Here is a 20,937-nt window from a genome sequence, read left to right on the forward strand (position 1 = left end):
CCTTCTACTTTGGGAGAATCTAAATAGCTCTTGCCAGGCATTGGAAATTCAAAGACAGTACTTGTAGCAGTTGCTCCTAAGAAGGAACGCTTTCGTTCAAATATTGAGACATTGTTTCCTCCACCTAGGGGCCACTAGGTATTCTAACTGACTAGATCTACCTATTTAAAGTCGTACCTCGCCCTATCATGATACAAATTGGCCAAGTCCATTGTGTCAAAGGTGTCCAGTGGTTTAGCCTCTTCTAAAGATGGTTCTTCTGGCATCGAATCAATAATGGTCAGCCAATCGACCGGTGCCGGAAAGATCCCTTCCAGAATCGGAGAATTAGAAGACGGTAAGGTGTCAAAGAGCTCCCAGAAACTACCGCTCTGGTCATTAGTGAGCATTGGCAGGACGTCGAGGTCGGGATCATCTGCTGCCGCTGACACGTTGCTAGGTGGGGACAAGGCCCCAAGATGTTCAGAAAAAGACTCGTTTGCGGCGTAGTCATTCTCAATGGCTTTGTGCAAGTTTTCTAGAGTATCCCTGACTTTTTCTCTGAGAGAGCTGGCTTGCTTAGTTCCAGCTAGTTCCTCTGCCCCATTTTTATCACTGCTGTTGTTGAAACTGTCGGACTCCTCTTTCTCCAAGTCTGAAAGGGCTTTCAGAGCCGCAATGCATCGATACGTCGAAGTCCTCACTCGTTGTAGCTGAGAGTCTAGGGCTGACATCCAACGAAACGGATATTTCTGTGGGTAAATGGTAGCATCCTTTCTATCTTGGAATAGCTCCAAAGCCTTCGCAATAGTGGATCTTGCTATCAGTTGATTCGTTCGAGCATTACTGTCTTTTGCAGTATCGACCCTTGACAAATGAAGCAAATCAATGACAAAGATACTAGCTGCATTAAACAGCTGAGCATCGCCAATCGAGAGGGAGCCGCATACAGTGCAACGTGTTCGAATCTGCCCACCACAATCAATGAAGCTTTTAGCCAAGAGTCGACAAGTTGTACGGCCTTCAGGCGATGAGAGATTATCGCGGTGAAGTCGCAGGAACATGCCCCATAGCTGTTGGTGTAGCATCCATCGGTGCACGGGTATAGCGGCCATGGAACCGCATGCGTCGATTCCCTCTGAACTCCCCATTTGGAAGTGAGATGGTAACCCCGTAAGGAACTTCTCATACTTCTTATTGAGATAGTCTCGCGCTTTGGCCTTTTCACCCGGCGATTTTTGGGAGGACTTATGGAAAACGTCTCGAACGTCCAGTAGTTCTCGTATAAGGGGCACCATCTCGAGAGAATAGATCGTGTAGGAGAGCATCGTGAAATCTGAACGGGGACTTTCATTAATTTCAACCTGTGTCCCTGTATCAGTTGGACAGAGGTCATCATCATTAATGTGCAACGGTATCCGAGTGTTGAATGATGACGGGGGGATATTATAGTAGCCCAATGCTTGCCCACGAGACCAGTCCCTCGCAACAAGAGCCCACCTTAATTGACCTTTGTTAGACAAAATCCAAATCAAGGACAATGTTTGAGCGCTTACCATATCCTAACACCAATCTCTGTTCGTATGACGGGAGACAAGGCGAAAGACGATCCATTTCCAGGCAGGGTATCTCGCATAGAATTCGCCAAATTCAATTTCACATCTCCTAGTCGATGTAGATTTAACTTCCGCGCACCAGAAATGGCAGTTACAAGAAGCGCATCGAGCTCCACGGAGTCTTCATAGCCGTCTAGAAGAAACATAATAGCAGCTTGCAAACTTGCAATCGAGCCACAAAACATGGAAACCCGTCCCTGCAGACAGCGGGAAGCCAATTCTCTCCACACACGTGGGGAGTCAGATGCTCGGATTGCCGCTACAGAAGTATTCATCCTTTCAGTAGCCTCATCAGTGAGGCCCGTGGAGAAATAGAAGGCGAGACCGAGTACAAGCTGTTTAGAGTATGTGAGCAGATGCAGGAAGATATTGAACAGGAAGATGTACCGCCATAAGTAAACAAGCAATCTCATCTGTTGTGAACCTGGTCGCCAGGCCTATATAGCGCGCTTCTGGAGTGGCCAGGATAAGACAATTACGCAGCATTTGAGCCTGATGCTTAAATGCCAGCGTATGAGTTATATTTCCCAGGGGTGCTTGACAACGCGTGAGAAAAGTTTCATGGAGAATGCGAATGACATTCTCTGTAGGCATCATATCAACGACATCTCGCATCAACTCTACTTTCTGGGGATAACTGGCGGGAGTCCACTTGGGATTGGGATAATCCGGGGCGACCCTCGACTGAGATACACCCCTGGTAGAAGATGAAGGGGCTTGGGGGTAAGTTTGAAACGCCCCTTCAATGAAACTTTCAAGCAGTTCTGCAGTACTTTCTGCTTCTGTAACTTCTGTTTCTTGTGTATTGTTGGCGTGAGTCGTCTTCGCCCTTTTGGCTCTTGGCTGGCGCTCATCTTTGGTACACAGATGCCCAACGTCCCGCTTCGTGCATTCGTTCTTGATATAGATTAGTGAAAGCAGATCTTTGCCGATATTCAAGACCATAGCATACACAAGGTTCATTTCGGTCACATTTGAGCTTTGACGCTCTACACCTTGAGCAAGAGAGCGTCAACTTGCGGAGCCTAGGCGTCGATTCTCCATGCCGGCGATTATCCGGGATATCATGATGTACAGCCCTACGAACCATCTTCGGAAAGTTGCGTATGTTACGCCATTCAGAAGAGTCTAGCAGGAAAGTCATAATCATCGATGAGTCAGCCGCTATGTTAGGAACCCATCCAATTAGAAATGAGTATTGGGCATCGTCAATGTACAGGTCTGCATGTGCAAATACATACCAAGCTTGAAGTCATTCTAAGAGCTAATCAAACATAGATAGGATTTGTAAACTATCTAATCAAAATGGGAATCATAGTAGCATCCAACGTGACGAAAGTCTAAAGGACTATAGGAGCTGAAAGCGCGGTGTATTCCATCAAATGAGCCCAAGGAGCCAAGGCGAAGCGTTTTATGAGTTCCACAAACGCCTCAATCGAAAGCAAAAAACATGAAGGGTCGTAATTCATGGTGGCTCCATCAATCAATCATCAAGCATGGGCATGGGAATCAAAAGGCAAAACGTAGGAAATATGCCGGGATAATTAGATGTTCTAGATCAGGGGGTCACTCTCGGAGGCGGCTCGGTCACGCATGCGTCTTGTGATGTCGATGTCAGTGTCATCGCCCACAAAGGTCCATTCTTCGATATCGTCAACGTCGTCGTCAGCGTGGTCTGGAGATGCTTGAGCGGTTGGTGTTGGTGAAAATGGGGTAGATGAGGCGATCGAGCGTTGTCGGGCAAGGGTCTTGGCATATTCAAGGTCACGGTACAGGGATTGAATTGCGGTAGCCACACCGTCCTCCTATGAGGCAAAGGGTTAGCGCGTGTTTCTCTAGTGTGATATCGCTCAGGGACTTACATTGCGAATCTGGATGCCCAAGTTACGGGCCTTCACAATCATGCGTTCGCTGTGCGTGGCCTCCCAGAGGGCCCGCGAGAAGAGGCTGACATTCAATCTCTTCATACAAATGCCGACGCCCAAGTCTTCAACTCGACCGCCAAAGAAGAACTGGTCACCAAAGAACGGCTTCACGACGGTGGGCACACCGGCTCGGAGACTTGCGCCGGTAGTCCCTGCTCCACCATGATGAGCTGCAGCGTCAATCTGCGAAAAGAGCCAGTCATGGGGAGCAGATTGGATCTGGTGGATCTCCGGAGGCAATGGGATTTCGGCCTTCACACTAGAAGGATCACCCAGCCTGTCTGACCACCCCTTTGAGAGAATGCAGCGGACATCGGCTTTCTGGACAGATTCAACGACGGTCTTCGTAAGAGCTGCTGGATCCGATACAACAATCGATCCAAAGCCAATATAGACAATCTTCTTGCCGTCGGAACGCGCAAGGGCGATGAAATCCAAGAGTTCTTGCGGAGGTGTCCAATCTGAACCTTCACTCAAGAACCAATAGCCCGTGATGCGAATCCAATCTGGATAGTCGATGGGTGGAGGGACAACCAAAGGTGAATAGTTGTACAAGAATGGAACCTTGTTTTGCTGCATCTTTTCCAGGTTGGTGGCCTTGAGTCCGAGTTCGCTATTCCTCCAGCGATTCACCTGACCAGCAATAGCCTTCCAAAAGACGGTGTCGAACATGACATAGGTGATCTTATTGTATCCACCGCCCATCCGATTCTCTGGAACAGCAAAGGCGTGTGGATAGGCACGAGTCCTTGACCATGGCATGGTAAAACCGCGGAAGTAAGGAATACGGAGAGCCTCCGCGATATGAATCCCAGCCATTGCACTCGGAGACTCGATGAGAAGATCGCAATCTTGGCAACTTTTCCAAGCAGACGACAAAAGATCATCAATCCATCCTCTGAACTTCAGTGACGCTTCCCGGAGGAAAGAGTATGTGAACATTCCATTTTCCACGCAAATTCGCATCAACTCGGCTGGGTCTCCATCAACAGGAGCAAAGTCAATGCCATGCTTCCTGATCCACGGCTCGAATTCGGCGTGAGTGGCGATCTTTGGCTTATGGCCCTCGGCAATAAGGCCCTTGCAAAGAGCAATATAGGGCTGTACGTCGCCACGAGAGCCTATCGTCAGACAAGTAATGCGCAAAGGGTGGGGAGGTTTGAAATTGATGATGGATGCACGAGGGTCGTCAAAGAAGGGATGTATCTCCGATGAATCCTCGTTGAGGGTGGATTGCGTGTGATGTTCCTCTGGGTCGTCAAGCCTGGCCTCCTCTAACAAACGATGCTCTGCTTTGGCTGCTTCAACTTCCTCGCGTTCTTCTTCAGCAAGCACGCCTGATTCCACCAAGTATTTGACGGATTCAAGACCCTGGTGCAATGTGACTGCACAGTCATCACGGGATTCAGATGCATTGAACTCGAAGAAAAGCTCTTCATGGCCACGGATGATCACAACCAAGCCATGATAGCCAAATCGGAATCCCTTCTCTTTCTCGACGTTCTCGATGTCCTTGAGTGGAAGGATCATCTTGGTGCGAGTGCCAGGTATGAGACTACGGAAACAGAATTTCCTCTCGCTGATGTATATCTTGCCATAAAGAGGAAGAACTCGGTGCAAGTAAGCATAGTAAGTCGCCTGGAGCCTCTCTGTGGAAGGAAGCGCAAAATGTGCTCGGAAACGATCACCATGGTTGAGACCGCCCTCCTTATCCTCAGGATCAATATTTTGATCCCCGGACAAGACCCCTTCGGCCTCGCCATAATGTTTTTGACCTCCAATCCACATGCCGGAGACTTTCTCAAGATAGCTCATTGACTCGGTGGTCAGCAAAGAAGTTATCTGCTGAGATTTATTCTTCAGGTAGTTTGTGGTACGCTGAAGGGGGAATGCTCCAGTTTTCATGAAGTCGTTCAAGGGAACAACTGGCTGGTCATGAAGTCCCTGGCCGGCAGGCGTAGGTGCATATCGGATGTTCTCAGCATTTTTGCTCGAATTGGCTGCTTCAGCTTCTCGACGTGCAGTCGCGCCCATTTGCGCAGATGTTGATCGAGTGGTGTCACCAGATCGTCTGCGAACTATTGGTTCAGCGTCTGAGGAGCGTCTCGCCAAAGATGGTGACTGGAATACATCGCTACGGTTGAGGATCTGGCTTGCAGATTCTGTTGTCTCTGTTGCTGATTGCACGACGGCAGAAGACTCGGTCTCCAGTCCCATAGACTGCGCAAACGAGTCACCCTCCCCTTGTTGCTCATTCCCGGGGCTTGCACTCCGCCTTTGCGGGGAATCGTCTTGCTTCATACCTGTGACTCGGGCTTCGGTTTGATATTTCAAGTTGTCTTTCACCGGGGATCCTTCGGACAAATTCTTTGTGGGCGAAGAGTTAACCAAGGTTTTCAAGTACTCGAAGGCATCTTGTCCCGAGTTGAAAAAACAAAAGAAGTACTGTAAGCCACATTAGTAAAAGGATTTACTTCCTGGGAGAGAACATTACTTCATCAATAGCATAGGTCTCGCTGCTGTCAATGACCCGGATCTTGAACGTCTCGGCGAACTCGGTCATCGGGCTCTCCTCCAAGTCAATGATATTTCGAATAGGGAAAGAGACCTTGACGCTATCCCCCTCGTTGTGTGTCCGAAAGATAACTTTCTGTAGACCCTTCACCCATTCTTTCGCGCTGGTGGCACTATCGGCTCTGAAATAGTACGTTCGCTGGTCGGTTGTGACCTGGAAGTCTCTCACCTCAGCGCCCTTGGTCTTGGGCTCCGCGAGGGATGCTGAAATTCCATATCGAAGGTCGACATGACCGCTGGGGAAGTAAAGGTTTGAAGAATCGGCATAGTAAGAAAAGACGTCGCCCTTCAATACAAACCAGTAGCGATTGTACTTTGGATTGTTCCGGCCACGTTTTGACAAGTAGCCGGACTTTATGGCAAGGCTTGACTTTTTCGGGAGGTAAGCGTAAAAGCAGATGTGTCCCTCTGTGACATACATGTAGCCCTGAAGAAGCATGCTCTGTACTAAGCTGCAAGCATACTCTGCCAAAACCTTTTCAGGTTTGTCAAACTCAAACATTTCCATAAGTCTGGTAGAGAGAGCAGATGCAGAAGGCTTCTGTTGTTCCTCGCTCGGGGTCTCAGGTCGGAGGGGCGTGTTTTCCGTCGTGGTTGCTGTATCAAAGCGACTTTGTGCTTGTACCATGCGAGTGAGAACGGGAGCTGCTCGGGGCGTGGCACTACGTGCTCGCCTCGGCGGTATCAGTATGGTCGACCCGCTCATAGCTGATAGATCGGTATCCTTCTCGCCGGACCCTATGACGGGAAACTTGCGGAGGGGTTTGTCTTCTGATATTGTCTTCCGGTGCCGACGCCCTCGCCCTTCCGGCTCGGTCTGCTGAATCGAGTCGGATCGTCCGCTGGTCGGAGGTAGGCCGGGGCATTCTTGTCGGCTTGGCGAGCCTGGGAGAGGTCCCAACTTTGTACGAACCTCTGTCTCTCCATCGCTATCGCTGGAGTCGTCGAAGCGGGTTCGAAAATCGGACCGAGAGCCGACCGCGGCAATCATGCCAAACAAGGACTGTTGCATATAGTGCATATTTCCATCTCGGGGGCCCAGAGCTCGTGGGGGAGCAGAATAGTCGATTTGAGAATCGTCCCCGTCTTTGAAGCGTTCCGGCAACCGATCCGCAAAGGACCTGGGGGTCCTCATGCTCGCACTCATCCCCTGATTCACTCGTTTCTTGTCATCTATTAAAGGCTTCATTTTGAGAAGTGCTGTAGGAATATAATCGAACGATGCTCGAGGGTAGGAGAGTATGGTGGTATCTGCTGAGGTGTGGAGAAACCACAGCAATGATGGGACGAGTCAGGCTCGCAGGTGACCAGGAGTGGGCTCGGGTAGGACGATCAGGAGTGTCCACGTCAGGCGGCTTTTATCAGATGCCAGCAGACGGACCGGACAAAGTCATCCCAACGTGGTCCGGCGGTTTGACAAATATCAAAGGCGTTGGACAGCTCCACGATAAGGAGCTCTGCGGGTATTACGGGTTGGCGGGATCGATAAGCTAATCAGAAACCCCGCTCCCCGACCATCTTCACTTCAGGCCAAAGATTAAGCAAAGGTGGGTTGGGAACAGTGCTAGAAATGGGAGAACACGAGAGACCATGAGATCCAGTGAAGATAGTGAGACGGATCAGCTGTGCCGTTGATGCATGTGATGGATGCTCTTCAAGTGGCTGTCAGGTGACTGCTCTGCTTAGGTAAGCCTCTAGTCCGATTTTACAATATCCCTAAGATGCAAAGCTCCCTGCTTTCTTTCCTCTTTCCTCTTTCCTTTTTCATCTGTGCCTGTTTAAGTTTTCGATCTTACTTATTGTGTACGTTTGTTTTTATCTTCAGTTCGGACATGAAGGTGGTCTGGTTATATATAAGTGGCTGATGGTAGAGTCGATCGACGGGGAATGCCAATGCCAAGCATTGGGCTCCGCCCTATTGATCTAGATGGTTTCCACCTCATCTTCAATTCTACTGTCAAAATATCACAATCATCTGTTTACATTCGCAATGTAGGGGTATCTCTGATGGACAGAGCTTTAACTTTCAAGCCAGGAACAATATCAGGTGACAAATGCACAGTCCCCCCTGCATCACCGGACCAAAAAAGGACATCAAAGACCTGGGGAGCTGGACAAGCCTAGAGCCACGGACGCGTGTGCTCGATCCTGTCGCCCAAACACCAACTTAGCGTGCACGGTTTTCATGGGGGTAAAGTGGACAAAGTATAACCCATGTCACCCATGTATAACGCCATCCTATGGGATGTTACCATCGCATGGCGCGAAGGCGTGCTCCCCGCACGAACGAGCCCTCTGAACGGCGACGGTTGGCGTGAAGTTTCAAAGCACGCAAAGTAACCCCTGTCCCAGCTCACTATGGCGTCCACCCTTCCACCCCCGCGTCAAGCTTCTATAAGTTTCTTGGGTGTCTTCTTGGCTGCTGATCCCAACTCTGTGCATCCATCTTGAGGCATCGATACGAACCTCGTTCCGCTCGCCATGGCACTCTTTAATATCCCCGAGTTGAATACTCGTACTGGAACTCTGCGCGCCTATCACTTGGCTGCCATCGTCTTGTGAGTCTTCTGGCCTTGTTAGAGCGATAGGATCTAACCCTTGCCCCAGCATCTCGTCCTTCCTCTCAGCCTATGACTCCGGAATCGCAGGTGGTATCCTCACTTACAAGTCCTTCGAAACTGATTTTCGATACTCGGCGGCTCAAAAGTCGAGAGTCTCGTCTCTGACTGTTGGTCTGGAACAACTGGGCTCGTTCATCGCGGCTGGTTGCGTCTACCCTCTCACCAATAAATATGGCCGGAAGATCTGCATTATTGGCTCCACTGCTCTGTTCGTGGTCGGTGTAATCATTCAAGTCATCAATACTCGCTCGCTTGCGGCTTGGTATGTCGGTCGTATTGTCGCAGGCTTAGGAATGGGCGGCCAAAGTGTGGTGATCCCCATGTACTCGGCCGAGATGACCCCCAAGGAGATCCGAGGTCGATGCGGTTCTTTCTACCAGTGGCTCTATGCTTGGGGTGTCTTCGTCGCGTACTGGGTCAACTATGTGAGTGTCCATCATTCTTCTAAACGGACTGCCACTGACATTGAAGTAGGGCGTGTCCGAAAGCACTTCCCTTGCAGGCACCTCACGCGAGTGGCAGATCCCTGTGGGCCTGCAATTGATTTCCGGAGGTATCCTGTTCATCGGCACATTCACCCTCCCCGAGTCCATTCGCTGGCTGCTGACCCAGAATCGCACTGACGATGCCTGGAAATCTATTGTTTGGATCCGAGGTGGTGATGGCGACAAGACCCGCGCTGAGTTTACCGAGACACAGCTAGGGCTGCAAGCCGAGCGCGCAGAACGTGAGGGCTTCTCCATCAGCGAGCTCTGGGAGCCCGCGAATCGTCTGCGCTTCTTTGTTGGACCTCTCATGTTTATCTTCCAGAATGCGACAGGAAGTAGCGCGCTGGCTGTATTTGCTCCGCAGTATTTCAAGCTCATCGCTGGTAGCGGTACAAACCGCAATATGCTGCTGACCGGTCTCTTCGGTGCCGTCAAAGTCATTGCCTGTACTTTTTTCATCTGGGTCCTCGCAGAAAGAATTAGTCGTCGCATGACGTTGGTCGGTGGCGCGTTTCTGATGGCCATATGCATGTTGATTACCGCACTCATTGTCGACTACATCCCAACGCAGTCGTCCACCAACGTTACAGCTGCTGGACGTGCAACAGTTGCGATGATATATCTGGATATCATGGTCAGTTTGATTCAACCATCAGTTCCGACATAGTCACTTATTAACTCACTTCTAGATCTACAACTGCTCTTGGGGCCCCATGCCTTGGGCCTATGTGCCAGAGATCTTCCCAACACGGATCCGTGCTCTCGGGTTGGCAGTCAGCATGTTGGCTCACTGGGCATCGTCCTTCTGCTTCTCCTTCGCAAGTCCCTATATGATCACCAACGTAGGTGCCAACACGTTCCTCATCTTCATGGGCTTTGATTTCGTGGCCGCTGTTTTCTGCTGGTTCTTCGTCAAAGAGACCCGTGGCAAGAACCTGGAGGTCGCTGCTGGTACCGAGTGGGAAGCTGCTGAGCGCAGCTCTCTTGAGGATGGTGAAAAGGGCGGTATTGTGGGTGTGGACGGCAAGAAGGTGCAGCTCGTCAGCGTGCACGAGAACTTCCACGCTAACATCCACCACCGCTCTTCGTGATGTGGGGGGCGCTGAGGTATGATGGATGAATGGAAGTGTCGTGCCACATGATTGTTGCTTTTCGGAGATGATTGATACCCACCTAGTTTACTCGGTCCTGGGTAGTTGCTAAATAAATGCTAATGACCGCTGGTTACAACGGTTCAATGCCTCGTAGTTTCATTTTCAAGTATGACCGGGGCTGATTGGAAGTGGTAAAATTGTACAATTGAAGTTCTCCTGCATGTCGTAATAACAAAGATATCTTTTCGCGAAACAAACCCAAACACCCATTTATGCCCTTTCGGACTTTTTCCGCTTGTGGTCCTTGTGGGACTTCTTCGACTTCTTATGGCTAGACTCGTCGGCGTCGTTTTCTTGTGAGTGCTTCTTCGATTTCTTTTGAGGAATAGCCGCCGCTTGCGCAGCGTCATCGGTGTGGTGGTGCTTCCTCTTGCGCTCTTTGCGCTCTCCAGCAGAGGCCTTAGAGGGCCTGGCATCTGACTCGGAGTCAGAGCCAAGAATCTCCGGGGGAGCGGGCAGACTTCCGACGGGGCGGAAACGCATCTTCAAGCCCTTAGGTTGGGGCCTTGCGGGTTTGACAGTGTCGCGCAGTGCCTCCACGGCGGCTTTGTCGGCTTCTGGTACGTGAACCATCTCCTGGACATGATAGCTGGGGATGCGGTCGGCCTTGTTGGTATATGTCTGGGTATTCTGGTCGAAAACGAGCAGGGTTTTGCCCTCAGACTGGTCGTCATTGAAAGATTCTGCCGGGATGCCATAGCTCTTGCCCTCGTAACCGAGAATGGGCTCGCCCTTCATGATCTTGGACATGGAGATCTCCTTGACCTTCGACAATGGGAGGTATGAGGGAGCGGTGATGTGAATGACTTGCTTGCCGCGCAAGTCGGAGAGGAGAGAGGAGGCGTTCGAAGAGGGCGGGGACTGCTTCTTCGCGGACTGGAAGCCCTTCGGGGGCTTGTAGGGTTGCGGACCGGATACATTGATCCTACAGAAATCATTAGCTTCCTTCGTATTTCTACAAAATATCCGTAATATAAAGAAAGTCTCACTTCTTGGAAGGAGCTTGTTCCTTCGGCGCATCCTCAGTGGTATCCATTTCGTTGTCGGAATCACTTTCCGACTCTGAGCCTGAAGAGCTGTCCGATCCGGAGGAAGTGTCGTCGCTGGAGCTGTCGTCCTTGGCGGCCTTGGAAACCGACTTTACACTCTCCTTCTGGTGGTTGCCAGGCTCGGGCGAGGTCGACGACCGGCTCGAGCTGCTGTCGCTTTCTGACGAGGATGAGGCTGCCATGGCGGCTTGTGCATATAGTTTTGAAGCAGAAAAACGATAATCTTCGCTGCAATACAGACGCACCACAGAATTGGACGGATTCGCAAATCGCAAAGCGCCGAGAATCAATTGAAGGGAATGTTCAAGACCGGCCGATCTTTTTTCTGCTCCGCGGGAGCACGGACCATCCGCCAACTTTTTTTGCTTATCGGCTTCACCAGCCCATTATCAACCTCCGATTCTAAGATCTCTTCAATGGTTATGACACAATGAAACGAAAGGCCGAGAAACAACAGACTGCTGGTACGACGCCAATTCTTCAACCTACGAACTTTGGATGTCTTGCTAATGCTCCTTAACAGCTCCCGTCAGCGCCTTTGCTGCGCGCAAAGCTCGGCAGCAACAAGCTCAAATTGTGACGGCACCGAAGGCTGAGCCAGAGGTTCAACCAGCTGCTGAGCCCCCTTCCAAGCGACCGCGACGATCGCTCGAGGTTGATCAGCCCGTCGAGACAATTTCACCGGAACCTCGAGGCCCGCGAACACGTTCGTCTAAGAAGCAAGATGCACCACCGCCTGCAGGAAATGTGAAGGAACGCCAAGTGAAAGCCGTAAAAAAGCAACAGGAAGAATCTCAGACTGCCGAACTTGAGGAGGAATCCGAGGAGGAAGAATCCAAGGGCAACGCGACAGAGGATGTGCATGAGATGTCCGAGAATGAAGTCGCGTCCGTCGCTGGCGACGCAGATGGATTTGAGTCCCCTGCGGAGACACCTGCGGAACTTCAAAATTTCCCATTGTCGAAATCCCGGATCAACAAGAAAGACATTGTTTATGCAGACGACAGTACTCTCTGTGTCCGCATCAAGGAAAAGATGGTATGGATGAACATGCTTTAATTGTGCTGAATTATGCTGACTCTTGACAGAACTTAGTTTTGGTGGGCCAATACGATCTTTGGGTGAAACGGGGAATTGTCAGTGTCATGGGAGCCAAACTGCACCCTTCTTCGCAAGTGTATAGAGTGTACGCTCCCTCGACCCACTCTTTGCCCGTCATCAAGTGTGTTGCTGGTGTTGATGGGGAGGCTGAGGTGGAAATCAAGTCCTGCAGCAGCGGTCTCTCTTGCCTCCGGGACCTCTCCCCCCTATACCAAAGAATCTGGAACGGACAGAATACCGCTGCAGACAAGCTCACATTGAAAGGCGCTTCTCAAGATTCCCGGCGCACTTTCTCGGTGGTAAGTGCCTCAGTGCCTCATACTCGAGTCACAGACATTTGTGCTGATTTTATTGCAGCTTTATACATCAGCAGATGATACATTGAAAAGACACTTGCGCCCTCTTCATCTCGACAGGAAATGGAGCGCCTCGATGAAAGCACTTTCTATGCGTCAAGGGAAGCTCCGAGTCTTGGTATGCGGCCCCAAGGCATCTGGAAAGTCCACCTTCAGTCGCTACTTGTTGAACCATGTGCTCAGCCCGGCGCCTGACACCGAGAATGGATTTGTCAACACCGATGGTGTTGCCTTCCTGGACCTCGACCCAGGGCAGCCTGAATTTGCTCCCATGGGCCAGGTCTATCTCGCTCATCTGCGGACCCCCTTCTTCGGACCTCCATTTGCTCATCCATCCCTCGACAACCCACGCGATGGCCAAATAGTACGAGCCCACCATATTGGATCAACTTCGCCTAAGGAAGATCCCGACCACTACGCACTAGCTGTGATGGATTTATTGAGCCAGTACCGCTCGCTTTTGTCACAATACCCTCAGTGCCCGCTGATCGTCAATTATCCCGGATGGATCTTTGGACAGGGTCTGGAGGTGGCTACCTGGTTGATCCAGTGCTTAGGCTTGTCAGATGTTGTTTACATGAGTGAAAAGGGTCCTACAGAGGTCGTGGACCCCTTGAGCTTTGCTGCCAACAAAGCTCAGGTTCCCTTAACGATTCTGCCCTCTCAGCCTACAGATTTTGTGAGCCGTTCCAGCGCTCAATTGCGCTCCATGCAAATACAGTCATACTTCCACAACTCTCAACCCACCGACCTCAGCAACCCTCTCTGGCAAGAGGAACCACTCTCCCGCACGAGGCCACTTGCTGTGGACTACGCTGGCTCGAAGCAAGGCATTCTGGGTATCATGGTCCTGGGATCCCAAATCAGCCCTGATATGCTGCGGGAAGTACTTGAGGGAGCTATTGTCGGTGTGACAGCTGTGGAATCCCCCAGCGCAATTATTGGAGAAGTTTCTGCTCAAGATTCCTTGGAAGAAGAAGAAGAAGAAGAAGAAGAAGATGATGATGATGAAAATGATTCTGACCCGGAGCATGTTAATATGAATGCCAATGAGCAAATTGGAAGCGGTACTACCACTTCTTTCGAGACCAACGGTGTCATCAGGACAAAAGAGGGTCTTCCTTACCTCTTTGTTGGTTCTGGAAGCTGCACTCCCTTGGATCCGAAGGCATCTAATTGCCTTGGTCTGGCTTTGGTTCGCTCGGTCAACGTTACTTCGCAGAAGATCGAGCTCTCTACTCCTATTCCCTCTACGCGTCTACGGGATGCTATCGAGCGAGGACACCAGCTCGTGCTTGTTCGTGGCCAATTAGACAACCCCAACTGGTCTATCAGCGAAGAGTACCACGCTGCAAGGGCCGCTGAACGGCGCTATCAGGAGTCAATTGCCGAGGCAAAGCAGGGTGGTGACTTGCAGAAGATCGATAAGGCCAATCCCAACCAAACGCTTTCTATGCTTCGTGAGAGGATTCGTCGTGCTAGCAATGTCCCTTGGATGACAGTTGTGGAGGATAATAGCCGGCGACAGCGTGAGGCTGCCGCTCGACGTGAAAAGTCGCTGTGGAAGCTGAGGAAGAAGGCCTACCCAGGCAGTGAGAGCGAGACTGACTGGTAGTGCCATCCCATACTTTCATAATTCACTTGCAGTATATACAAAATTTTGAAGAATTATGAATATGGATTTTCTATATCTGAACCTTTTGAATCTGTCGCAACTGACGTAGCCCAAAGCGCCAAATGACCGCCGTACCAACCAAACATAGCGAAGTCAGAATGCCAAATGCCCAAGCACTCTCCTCGAAGTAGTTGATCACATTCATGCCATAAAACCCAGCCACGAGTGTCGCCGATGAAATCCCAAGCATGGCAATCTCAATCTTCGTTTCCAGCACCATAATTTGGTTGCGCCGTACATTCAAAATCGACTGTACGTTCTCCTCTTTTCGCTGGATTTTGCCCAACAGACTTTCTGCTTTCTGAACCACGGCATCACTTGTCTTATAGTACGCTTCCAGAAGATATTCAACATCTTGATGATCCTCTGGCGCGTGTGGCTTGCCAGCCCGTTTATCAGTGAGGTGCATTGCTGCCATATCCTCGTCATCATTCAGAACCTCTTGGATGGCATTGCGAACATGCCGAGCGCGCTGTTCAATCCCCGACAGAACCTGGACAAGATCGAGGAGAATCTGAAGCTGGGAATGTATGAAGCTTTGCTCATCGCTCGCCATTTGCAGTTCCAACTGGCGCAGAGCTTCTGATATCTGTTCTTTGGCCAACAAATATTCTGCTTCAATTGTCGAGGTCGTTGATGCCAGCGCGGCTTCTAACACACGCAGCTCGAAGGGCAAGCTCACTGATACACCTGCTCCATGATTTCCGCGTAATTTCCCTTCAATGTCATGGTTGAATACACGCCATTGATTGGCCCGTTCAGAATCCACTGATCCTTCGACATGGAACATCAGCACCTGATCTGTTTGCACTAGTAGACGCAAACTGAGCATGTAAATTAGAATAGTTTGTTCTCGGACGAGGATATGCGGGAATCCAATGGATTGTAAGTCAATGGAACGCAGATCTCGCGCACTTAGGCAATATTGGTTTGCAATTGCAAGTTTGGTCAACGTCTTGGTTGAGACACTGGCACTTCTGGCATCGTACAGCGTATGCTGTATTTCTGCGTTGCCATTCATTGGAATTCGGGAGAGACCAAGAGACAATTCGTAAAGCTGCTGTGATTGACCAGCATCTTTGCTTTCTGGTGTACGGAATGTTCGAATGGGCTGTCTGGTTATATTTTGCATGGATAGCGACGGCGCGACCGAATTCAGAGGGAGATGGGCTAGAGCTATAGCGTTCCTTGGCATAAATTTTTGTGCCCCAAATGCCATCTTTACCAAGGGTCTGACCTGGCATGGGCCGAATTGAGAGAAAACCATCGTGATGTTGCGCCGATTTTGTCTCTTTCTGGTACCCGCGTTTGTGTTTCTGGGGAGGCGCCACGTTCCTGCGTTTTTATGCAGTTTGCAGCACGTGACATTCATATACACAAAAATATCAAGTTTTTTGACAACTTTTTCTCTCAAAAGGGTAAGGTAATCCCTAATTATTGTCCGCTCGGTAGATTGGAATAGACTAAAAAGCAAAAATGCATCTCTCCCTCGGGGAATCGAACCCCGGTCTCCCGCGCTTATCGGTGTTAATGACAAGCGGAAATCATGACCACTAGACCAAGGAAGATGTGATAGCCGAGTTACTGCTCGACCACTTGGGTGGTTGATGGAGGAGCGGCGTCGGAAAATGAATTTCAATGGACAAACTTTCCAAGAGCAAACCTTCATTCAGTGGGTCACCTGATCCTCCACCATGACGAAGCATAACCTTGAAACCAATAATTTGCGAAAAATCGTCCTGAGTAGGTACGTGTAATATATCTTATGGGCGCAAACAGGGACAATGTCCTTTCTCTCATTTATTTTAGGAATAGATGGTGAAGTATTAGTTCCACGGTTCCACATTGATGGCTCTTAGAAGTTCGCCAGGAATATATATCTAGAACATTGGCTTGCGGAGAGTCTTGGGTCAATCAGATATAAACATATAAGCTGAAAAGATATCGCCCCTATTGCAGTTATTCGCACAACAAATTCAATCTTCGTTTTTTATTTTTCCTGTCTGGGATTTAATACAGCTAGCCTATCGCTCAGCTATTGTACGATCATGTTTGGCGGGGGTGAACAGGTTCGTCGCCAATCTCTTCCATCTTATTCTCGAGCACTTGCGTCATGTGCTTGACGACCTCACTGTACTTAGGCTCATGGTAGCAGTTGAAGAGCTCCAATGGATCCTCATCGAGATCGAACAGCTCCCACTCCTTCTCCTCACCACCAGGGCGAGTGCCTTCGATTCCAAAGTCTTCATTGTACCAGTAAATCAACTTATATCGCTTGTCTCGCACAGCGTAGTGCGCGTAAGCATCATGGATAACATCTCGGTGCATCCAATATCGGTGGTATGCTACCTGCTGCCAGTCTGCCGGGGTATTTTGCTTCAATAGTTCACGGAAGCTCACGCCCTGCATGTATGTTGGTTTGCGCACCTTGGCAAAGTCTAGCCATGTTGGAGCAAAGTCCACATTGCAAATGATATCGTCGCAGACACTTCCGGCTGCGATCTCACGGGGATAACGGATCAGAAATGGCATGTTGAAGCTGTTCTCGTAAACAAGGCGCTTGTCAAACCAGCCGTGTTCGCCGAGAAAGAAGCCCTGATCAGAGGTGTATATAACAATCGTGTTCTCGGTCAACCCCTCCGCATCCAAGTAATCCAGCATGCGGCCGACGTTATCGTCGACGCTCTGGATTGTGCGAAGGTATCGCTGCATGTATCGTTGGAACTTGAACTGGGCCAGCTCTTGACGAGTCTTGAATTTAAAGATCGTTCCATCTTCTTTATCCATCAATTTTACCTTGGTGACATCCTCCGGGTCGGGGATCTTCCGATCAAACCACCACCAAGTATCCAGCATTTTGTTGCCGACGATATGAGCGGGGCCCTCGGGTTGAACCAGTCCCAGATCCATATAGGTGAGATCCTCTGCCACACGCATTTTAGCAATGCCGGCGGCCTTTGCACGATTCTTGTAGTCATCGTTGAAAGTATCTGGTACTTTAATAGGATTCTTGTAAAGATCCTTGTGCTTAGGGTCGTATTCCCAGCTTCGGTGCGGGGCTTTGTGGTGGCACATCATGAAGAAGGGCTTTTTCGGATCGCGTCCTTTGATCCAATCGAGACTCTTGTCCGTAATGATATCGGTTGCGTATCCGGTCTCTCGTTTTAAGCCGTTGGGTGTGATGAATTGAGGATCGTGATATTCGCCTTGACCTGGAACGACTTCCCAGTGGTCGAATCCGGTAGGTTCGTGATCTTTGCCTTCGCCCAGATGCCATTTCCCAATCATTGCGGTCTGATAGCCACCAACTCGCAGTTGCTTGGCCACATTAGGGATGTGCTTGTTGATTTTCGAATCGAGTGTCATCACACCATTGACATGGTTATGGGTTCCAGTCAGAATCGCGGCGCGGGAAGGAGTGCAGATGCTGTTGGTCACATAGCAGTGATTGAACTTCATTCCCTCGGTGGCAATGCGATCTAGGTTCGGCGTATTGTTGATACCCGCCCCATAACATGAAATTGATTTAGAGGCATGGTCATCAGCCATGATGAAGAGGATATTGGGGCGGGAATCAGCCATGGTCATTGCGTAGCAGCTAGCTATCCCGAAATTTTCAAAAAGAATCTTGAGGGAAGGGCAAAAGCGAGAAAGAGATACATCCAACGGTGGGGTGTACAGCTTATAAGCTGAACCGTAACTGCTCTGCCGTGCCGTGGCTTCGACTGTAATGGCGACATCGAGCTCAGAGCTCTTGGAACGCCCCAAAAAGGTTTTTTGTGGGGACCCTTAGTCCATAAATGCCCATTCACATTGCTTTGAAGTGGTTTCGTGCTAAATCACATGAGCAAGTATAGCACTTGCGAGCCCCGTGGACCCACTTGGATAGTACAGTCTACGGCAGTCGGCGGCAGTCGGCATAGATCATTGCTGGTTGGCCGATTGTACGTGAATTGTGACCCCGCATCAATTGACTGTCTTTATATTTTGTTTTATCTTTTGTTACTTCTCCTTGGAGGTGATCTTGCAGAACGTGAATTTTGTTTCATTATAAGATTGCACGCTATTTCGAATCATGTTCAATCCTAGAGCTCCGAAGTGAAAAATGACAAGCGAACTAGACCCTCTCCTTTCTTCACTGAACCGGTAAATGCCAGGAGCACATTGCTACCTTGCGAATTGATACTTTTTCAAATGACTAGGAAAGATAGGGCCAGAATGTAGGAGGGCCATTACTTATGCGGAGGGTTTCCCCACTGTTGGATGATGCTTAAGCGCCGTGAAGGCTAAGAAGCACGAATCACTTTCGAAAAGAAAGTGATTGAAATGGTCTAACCTTTTTGTGGGATACGTCTGTTTCTGTACTTCAAAGCATGACTTGAGATTATTGTAATGTTCATTACTTCATAGTACTCCATATGGTATGCAGTCTGGCGCTTAGTGTATGACGCAAGTAGACGTCCGTGAAATGTCTCCGCCAGTAGAAACAGGGGGCCTTTAGAATAGTTCAGAACAGTTTGAACTTCACGTAGTGACGATGCATGATTCATCTGCAACCTCGGGCTTCACCCCGCATTTCCACATATCGGCATCGCTGTACTGGGCGAACTGTATTCCGCTCCCCACAAGGAGGAGCAAGCGCTTGTTAAATGACGAAACCTGACGATGATACGGCTCGGAATCAATTCCTGGCCAGTCATTGTCAACAAACAATGTTCATTACCTGTGTTGAGGTGGAGATGGATCTGCCGATGTTCCGACTCCGCGGCTGGTCGGCACATCCACGTAATCTGACAGGTGTGATTTGGGGCCGCTATTTCGTGATCGACATCCACTTCCGGTAAAAAGCTTGCAATTCCGTGTCATATCAACGAAACCAGATGGGCTTACGTAGGACCAAATGGCCTAGTGTGCACCGTTGTCCCACATCCTCATACGCACCGGCAAATCAAATGGAGCTCCAAGATCCAATCAATGAGGGTCTAATGATCTTCAACTAATCAAAAGCTCATCTGCGAGCTTGCCCGCACGAATGCCCCGCATTTTGTCCAGATAAGATGGTTCGAGTCGCAATGGTCTGTGGTACTTGCGTGATCCAGGAGTGCTGGGAGTGATAGACGGTAGATTTGTACATAAGCGAGGCACCGGGTCCGGATCACGGACCCTATCTTGATTCTGTGCATCACCAGTTCTAAATTACTTACTATGGCCCCTGGAATTTCAGATACCTCGCTTCCCGTGCGCTCTACGCCCAGGCAGTATCCTGTACCGTTGAAAAAGAGTGGTGCTCTGGATAAGTTCTCGTTTGAAGAGACAACGCCTGCTATTGGCCGTGAATATCCTACTGCCAACATTGTCGATGACCTGCTGAATGCTGAGAATGCTGAGGAGCTGGTGCGAGATCTTGCTATTACAAGTAGGAATGGCTCAACTTTCACTCACTGGCTCTGACTCTAACCATGTACTATCAAGTCTCCGAGCGGGGTGTTGTCATTTTCCGTGCCCAAGATAACCTCACCGACGAGCTGCAGAAGAAGTTGGTACAGCGCCTAGGAGAGTTGGCTGGCAAGCCGGCAGATTCAACTCTACACATCCACCCGGTACTTAACAACACAAGTGAATTCGGCGTGAGCGACCCACAGGTCAGCACCATCAGCTCACTTGCCCGCAAGAAGATGTTCCGCCACGAGAACCAGCCCAATAAGCGTCGCTATGACTCAGCCCAGTGGCACTCTGATATTCAATTTGAACCCGCCCCGGCCGACTACACCTCACTGCGATTGACCCAGCTGCCCAAGACTGGAGGGGACACTCTCTGGGCGTCAGGATATGAGCTTTATGACCGGTTCTCTCCGGCGTATCAGAAGTTCTTCGAGGGTCTGACGGCAACTTATACTGGCACGGGCTTCCTCAAGGCGGCTGAGATGGATCCTGTTAATGTCAAGGTCTACACTGAGCCCAGAGGAAGCCCGTTGAATATCGGCGGGGAGCTGTCTACGGTTCACCCCATCGTACGAACGAACCCCGTTACTGGCTGGAAGAGCATTTATGCGGTTGGACCATTCCCTCAACATATCAATGAGCTCAGCAAAGGTGAGTCGGATGAGTTGCTGAAGAAGTTTTACAACACTATTCTTGAGAACCATGACCTCCAGGTGAGGCTGAAGTGGAGAAACCCTCATGACATCGGTAAGTTTTACAGTTTTGGTTCTTTTCATATCATTTCTAATAATTTATGCAGCGATCTGGGATAACCGCAGTGCGTTCCACACTGCTACGTTTGATTATGAAGGCCTTGGGGACCGATTCGGCCACCGCGCGGTCGGTATCGGCGAGGCACCGTATTTGGACCCAAACAGCGTATCCAAGGCCGAGGCATTGGCTGCTGAGGGTCTCTAA

General features: G+C 49.9%; 8 protein-coding genes across 8 annotated transcripts; 3 read left to right on the top strand and 5 right to left on the bottom strand.

Moving 5' to 3' along the window:
* Nucleotides 1-179: 179 nt before the first annotated feature.
* Nucleotides 180-2,558, bottom strand: N7443_010272 (fungal specific transcription factor domain-containing protein; the record flags this gene model as incomplete). Its single annotated transcript, XM_056890328.1, has 3 exons — nucleotides 180-1,479; nucleotides 1,536-1,930; nucleotides 1,983-2,558. Coding segments are annotated over 3 exons (2,271 nt in total), but the record flags the coding sequence as incomplete, so codon positions are not given.
* Nucleotides 2,559-3,148: 590 nt separating this feature from the next.
* On the bottom strand, nucleotides 3,149-7,283 carry atg26 (uncharacterized protein; the record flags this gene model as incomplete). Its single annotated transcript, XM_056890329.1, has 3 exons — nucleotides 3,149-3,400; nucleotides 3,458-5,965; nucleotides 6,015-7,283. The coding sequence occupies 3 exons, from the start codon at nucleotides 7,281-7,283 to the stop codon at nucleotides 3,149-3,151; spliced, it is 4,029 nt and encodes a 1,342-aa protein (XP_056736820.1).
* A 1,292-nt stretch (nucleotides 7,284-8,575) lies between these two features.
* N7443_010274 (uncharacterized protein) lies at nucleotides 8,576-10,294 on the top strand (the record flags this gene model as incomplete). The annotated part of the gene is made up of 4 exons (XM_056890330.1): nucleotides 8,576-8,652; nucleotides 8,702-9,140; nucleotides 9,190-9,837; nucleotides 9,893-10,294. 4 exons carry the CDS (start codon nucleotides 8,576-8,578, stop codon nucleotides 10,292-10,294), a joined length of 1,566 nt encoding a protein of 521 aa, XP_056736821.1.
* Nucleotides 10,295-10,567: 273 nt separating this feature from the next.
* On the bottom strand, nucleotides 10,568-11,588 carry N7443_010275 (DNA-directed RNA polymerase I subunit RPA34; the record flags this gene model as incomplete). Its single annotated transcript, XM_056890331.1, has 2 exons — nucleotides 10,568-11,282; nucleotides 11,347-11,588. The coding sequence occupies 2 exons, from the start codon at nucleotides 11,586-11,588 to the stop codon at nucleotides 10,568-10,570; spliced, it is 957 nt and encodes a 318-aa protein (XP_056736822.1).
* Nucleotides 11,589-11,836: 248 nt separating this feature from the next.
* Nucleotides 11,837-14,478, top strand: grc3 (uncharacterized protein; the record flags this gene model as incomplete). Its single annotated transcript, XM_056890332.1, has 4 exons — nucleotides 11,837-11,870; nucleotides 11,930-12,444; nucleotides 12,495-12,806; nucleotides 12,865-14,478. 4 exons carry the CDS (start codon nucleotides 11,837-11,839, stop codon nucleotides 14,476-14,478), a joined length of 2,475 nt encoding a protein of 824 aa, XP_056736823.1.
* A 70-nt stretch (nucleotides 14,479-14,548) lies between these two features.
* On the bottom strand, nucleotides 14,549-15,670 carry N7443_010277 (CorA family magnesium transporter; the record flags this gene model as incomplete). Its single annotated transcript, XM_056890333.1, has 1 exon — nucleotides 14,549-15,670. The coding sequence occupies one exon, from the start codon at nucleotides 15,668-15,670 to the stop codon at nucleotides 14,549-14,551; it is 1,122 nt and encodes a 373-aa protein (XP_056736824.1).
* Nucleotides 15,671-16,584: 914 nt separating this feature from the next.
* On the bottom strand, nucleotides 16,585-18,126 carry N7443_010278 (sulfatase family protein; the record flags this gene model as incomplete). Its single annotated transcript, XM_056890334.1, has 1 exon — nucleotides 16,585-18,126. One exon carries the CDS (start codon nucleotides 18,124-18,126, stop codon nucleotides 16,585-16,587), a length of 1,542 nt encoding a protein of 513 aa, XP_056736825.1.
* A 1,617-nt stretch (nucleotides 18,127-19,743) lies between these two features.
* N7443_010279 (TauD/TfdA dioxygenase family protein) lies at nucleotides 19,744-20,937 on the top strand (the record flags this gene model as incomplete). The annotated part of the gene is made up of 3 exons (XM_056890335.1): nucleotides 19,744-19,954; nucleotides 20,011-20,727; nucleotides 20,780-20,937. 3 exons carry the CDS (start codon nucleotides 19,744-19,746, stop codon nucleotides 20,935-20,937), a joined length of 1,086 nt encoding a protein of 361 aa, XP_056736826.1.

The sequence above is a fragment of the Penicillium atrosanguineum genome (genome assembly GCF_028827265.1).
Source record: "Penicillium atrosanguineum strain IBT 20685 chromosome Unknown utg000008l_segment0_segment0, whole genome shotgun sequence".
NCBI classification, from domain to species: Eukaryota; Fungi; Ascomycota; class Eurotiomycetes; order Eurotiales; family Aspergillaceae; genus Penicillium; species Penicillium atrosanguineum.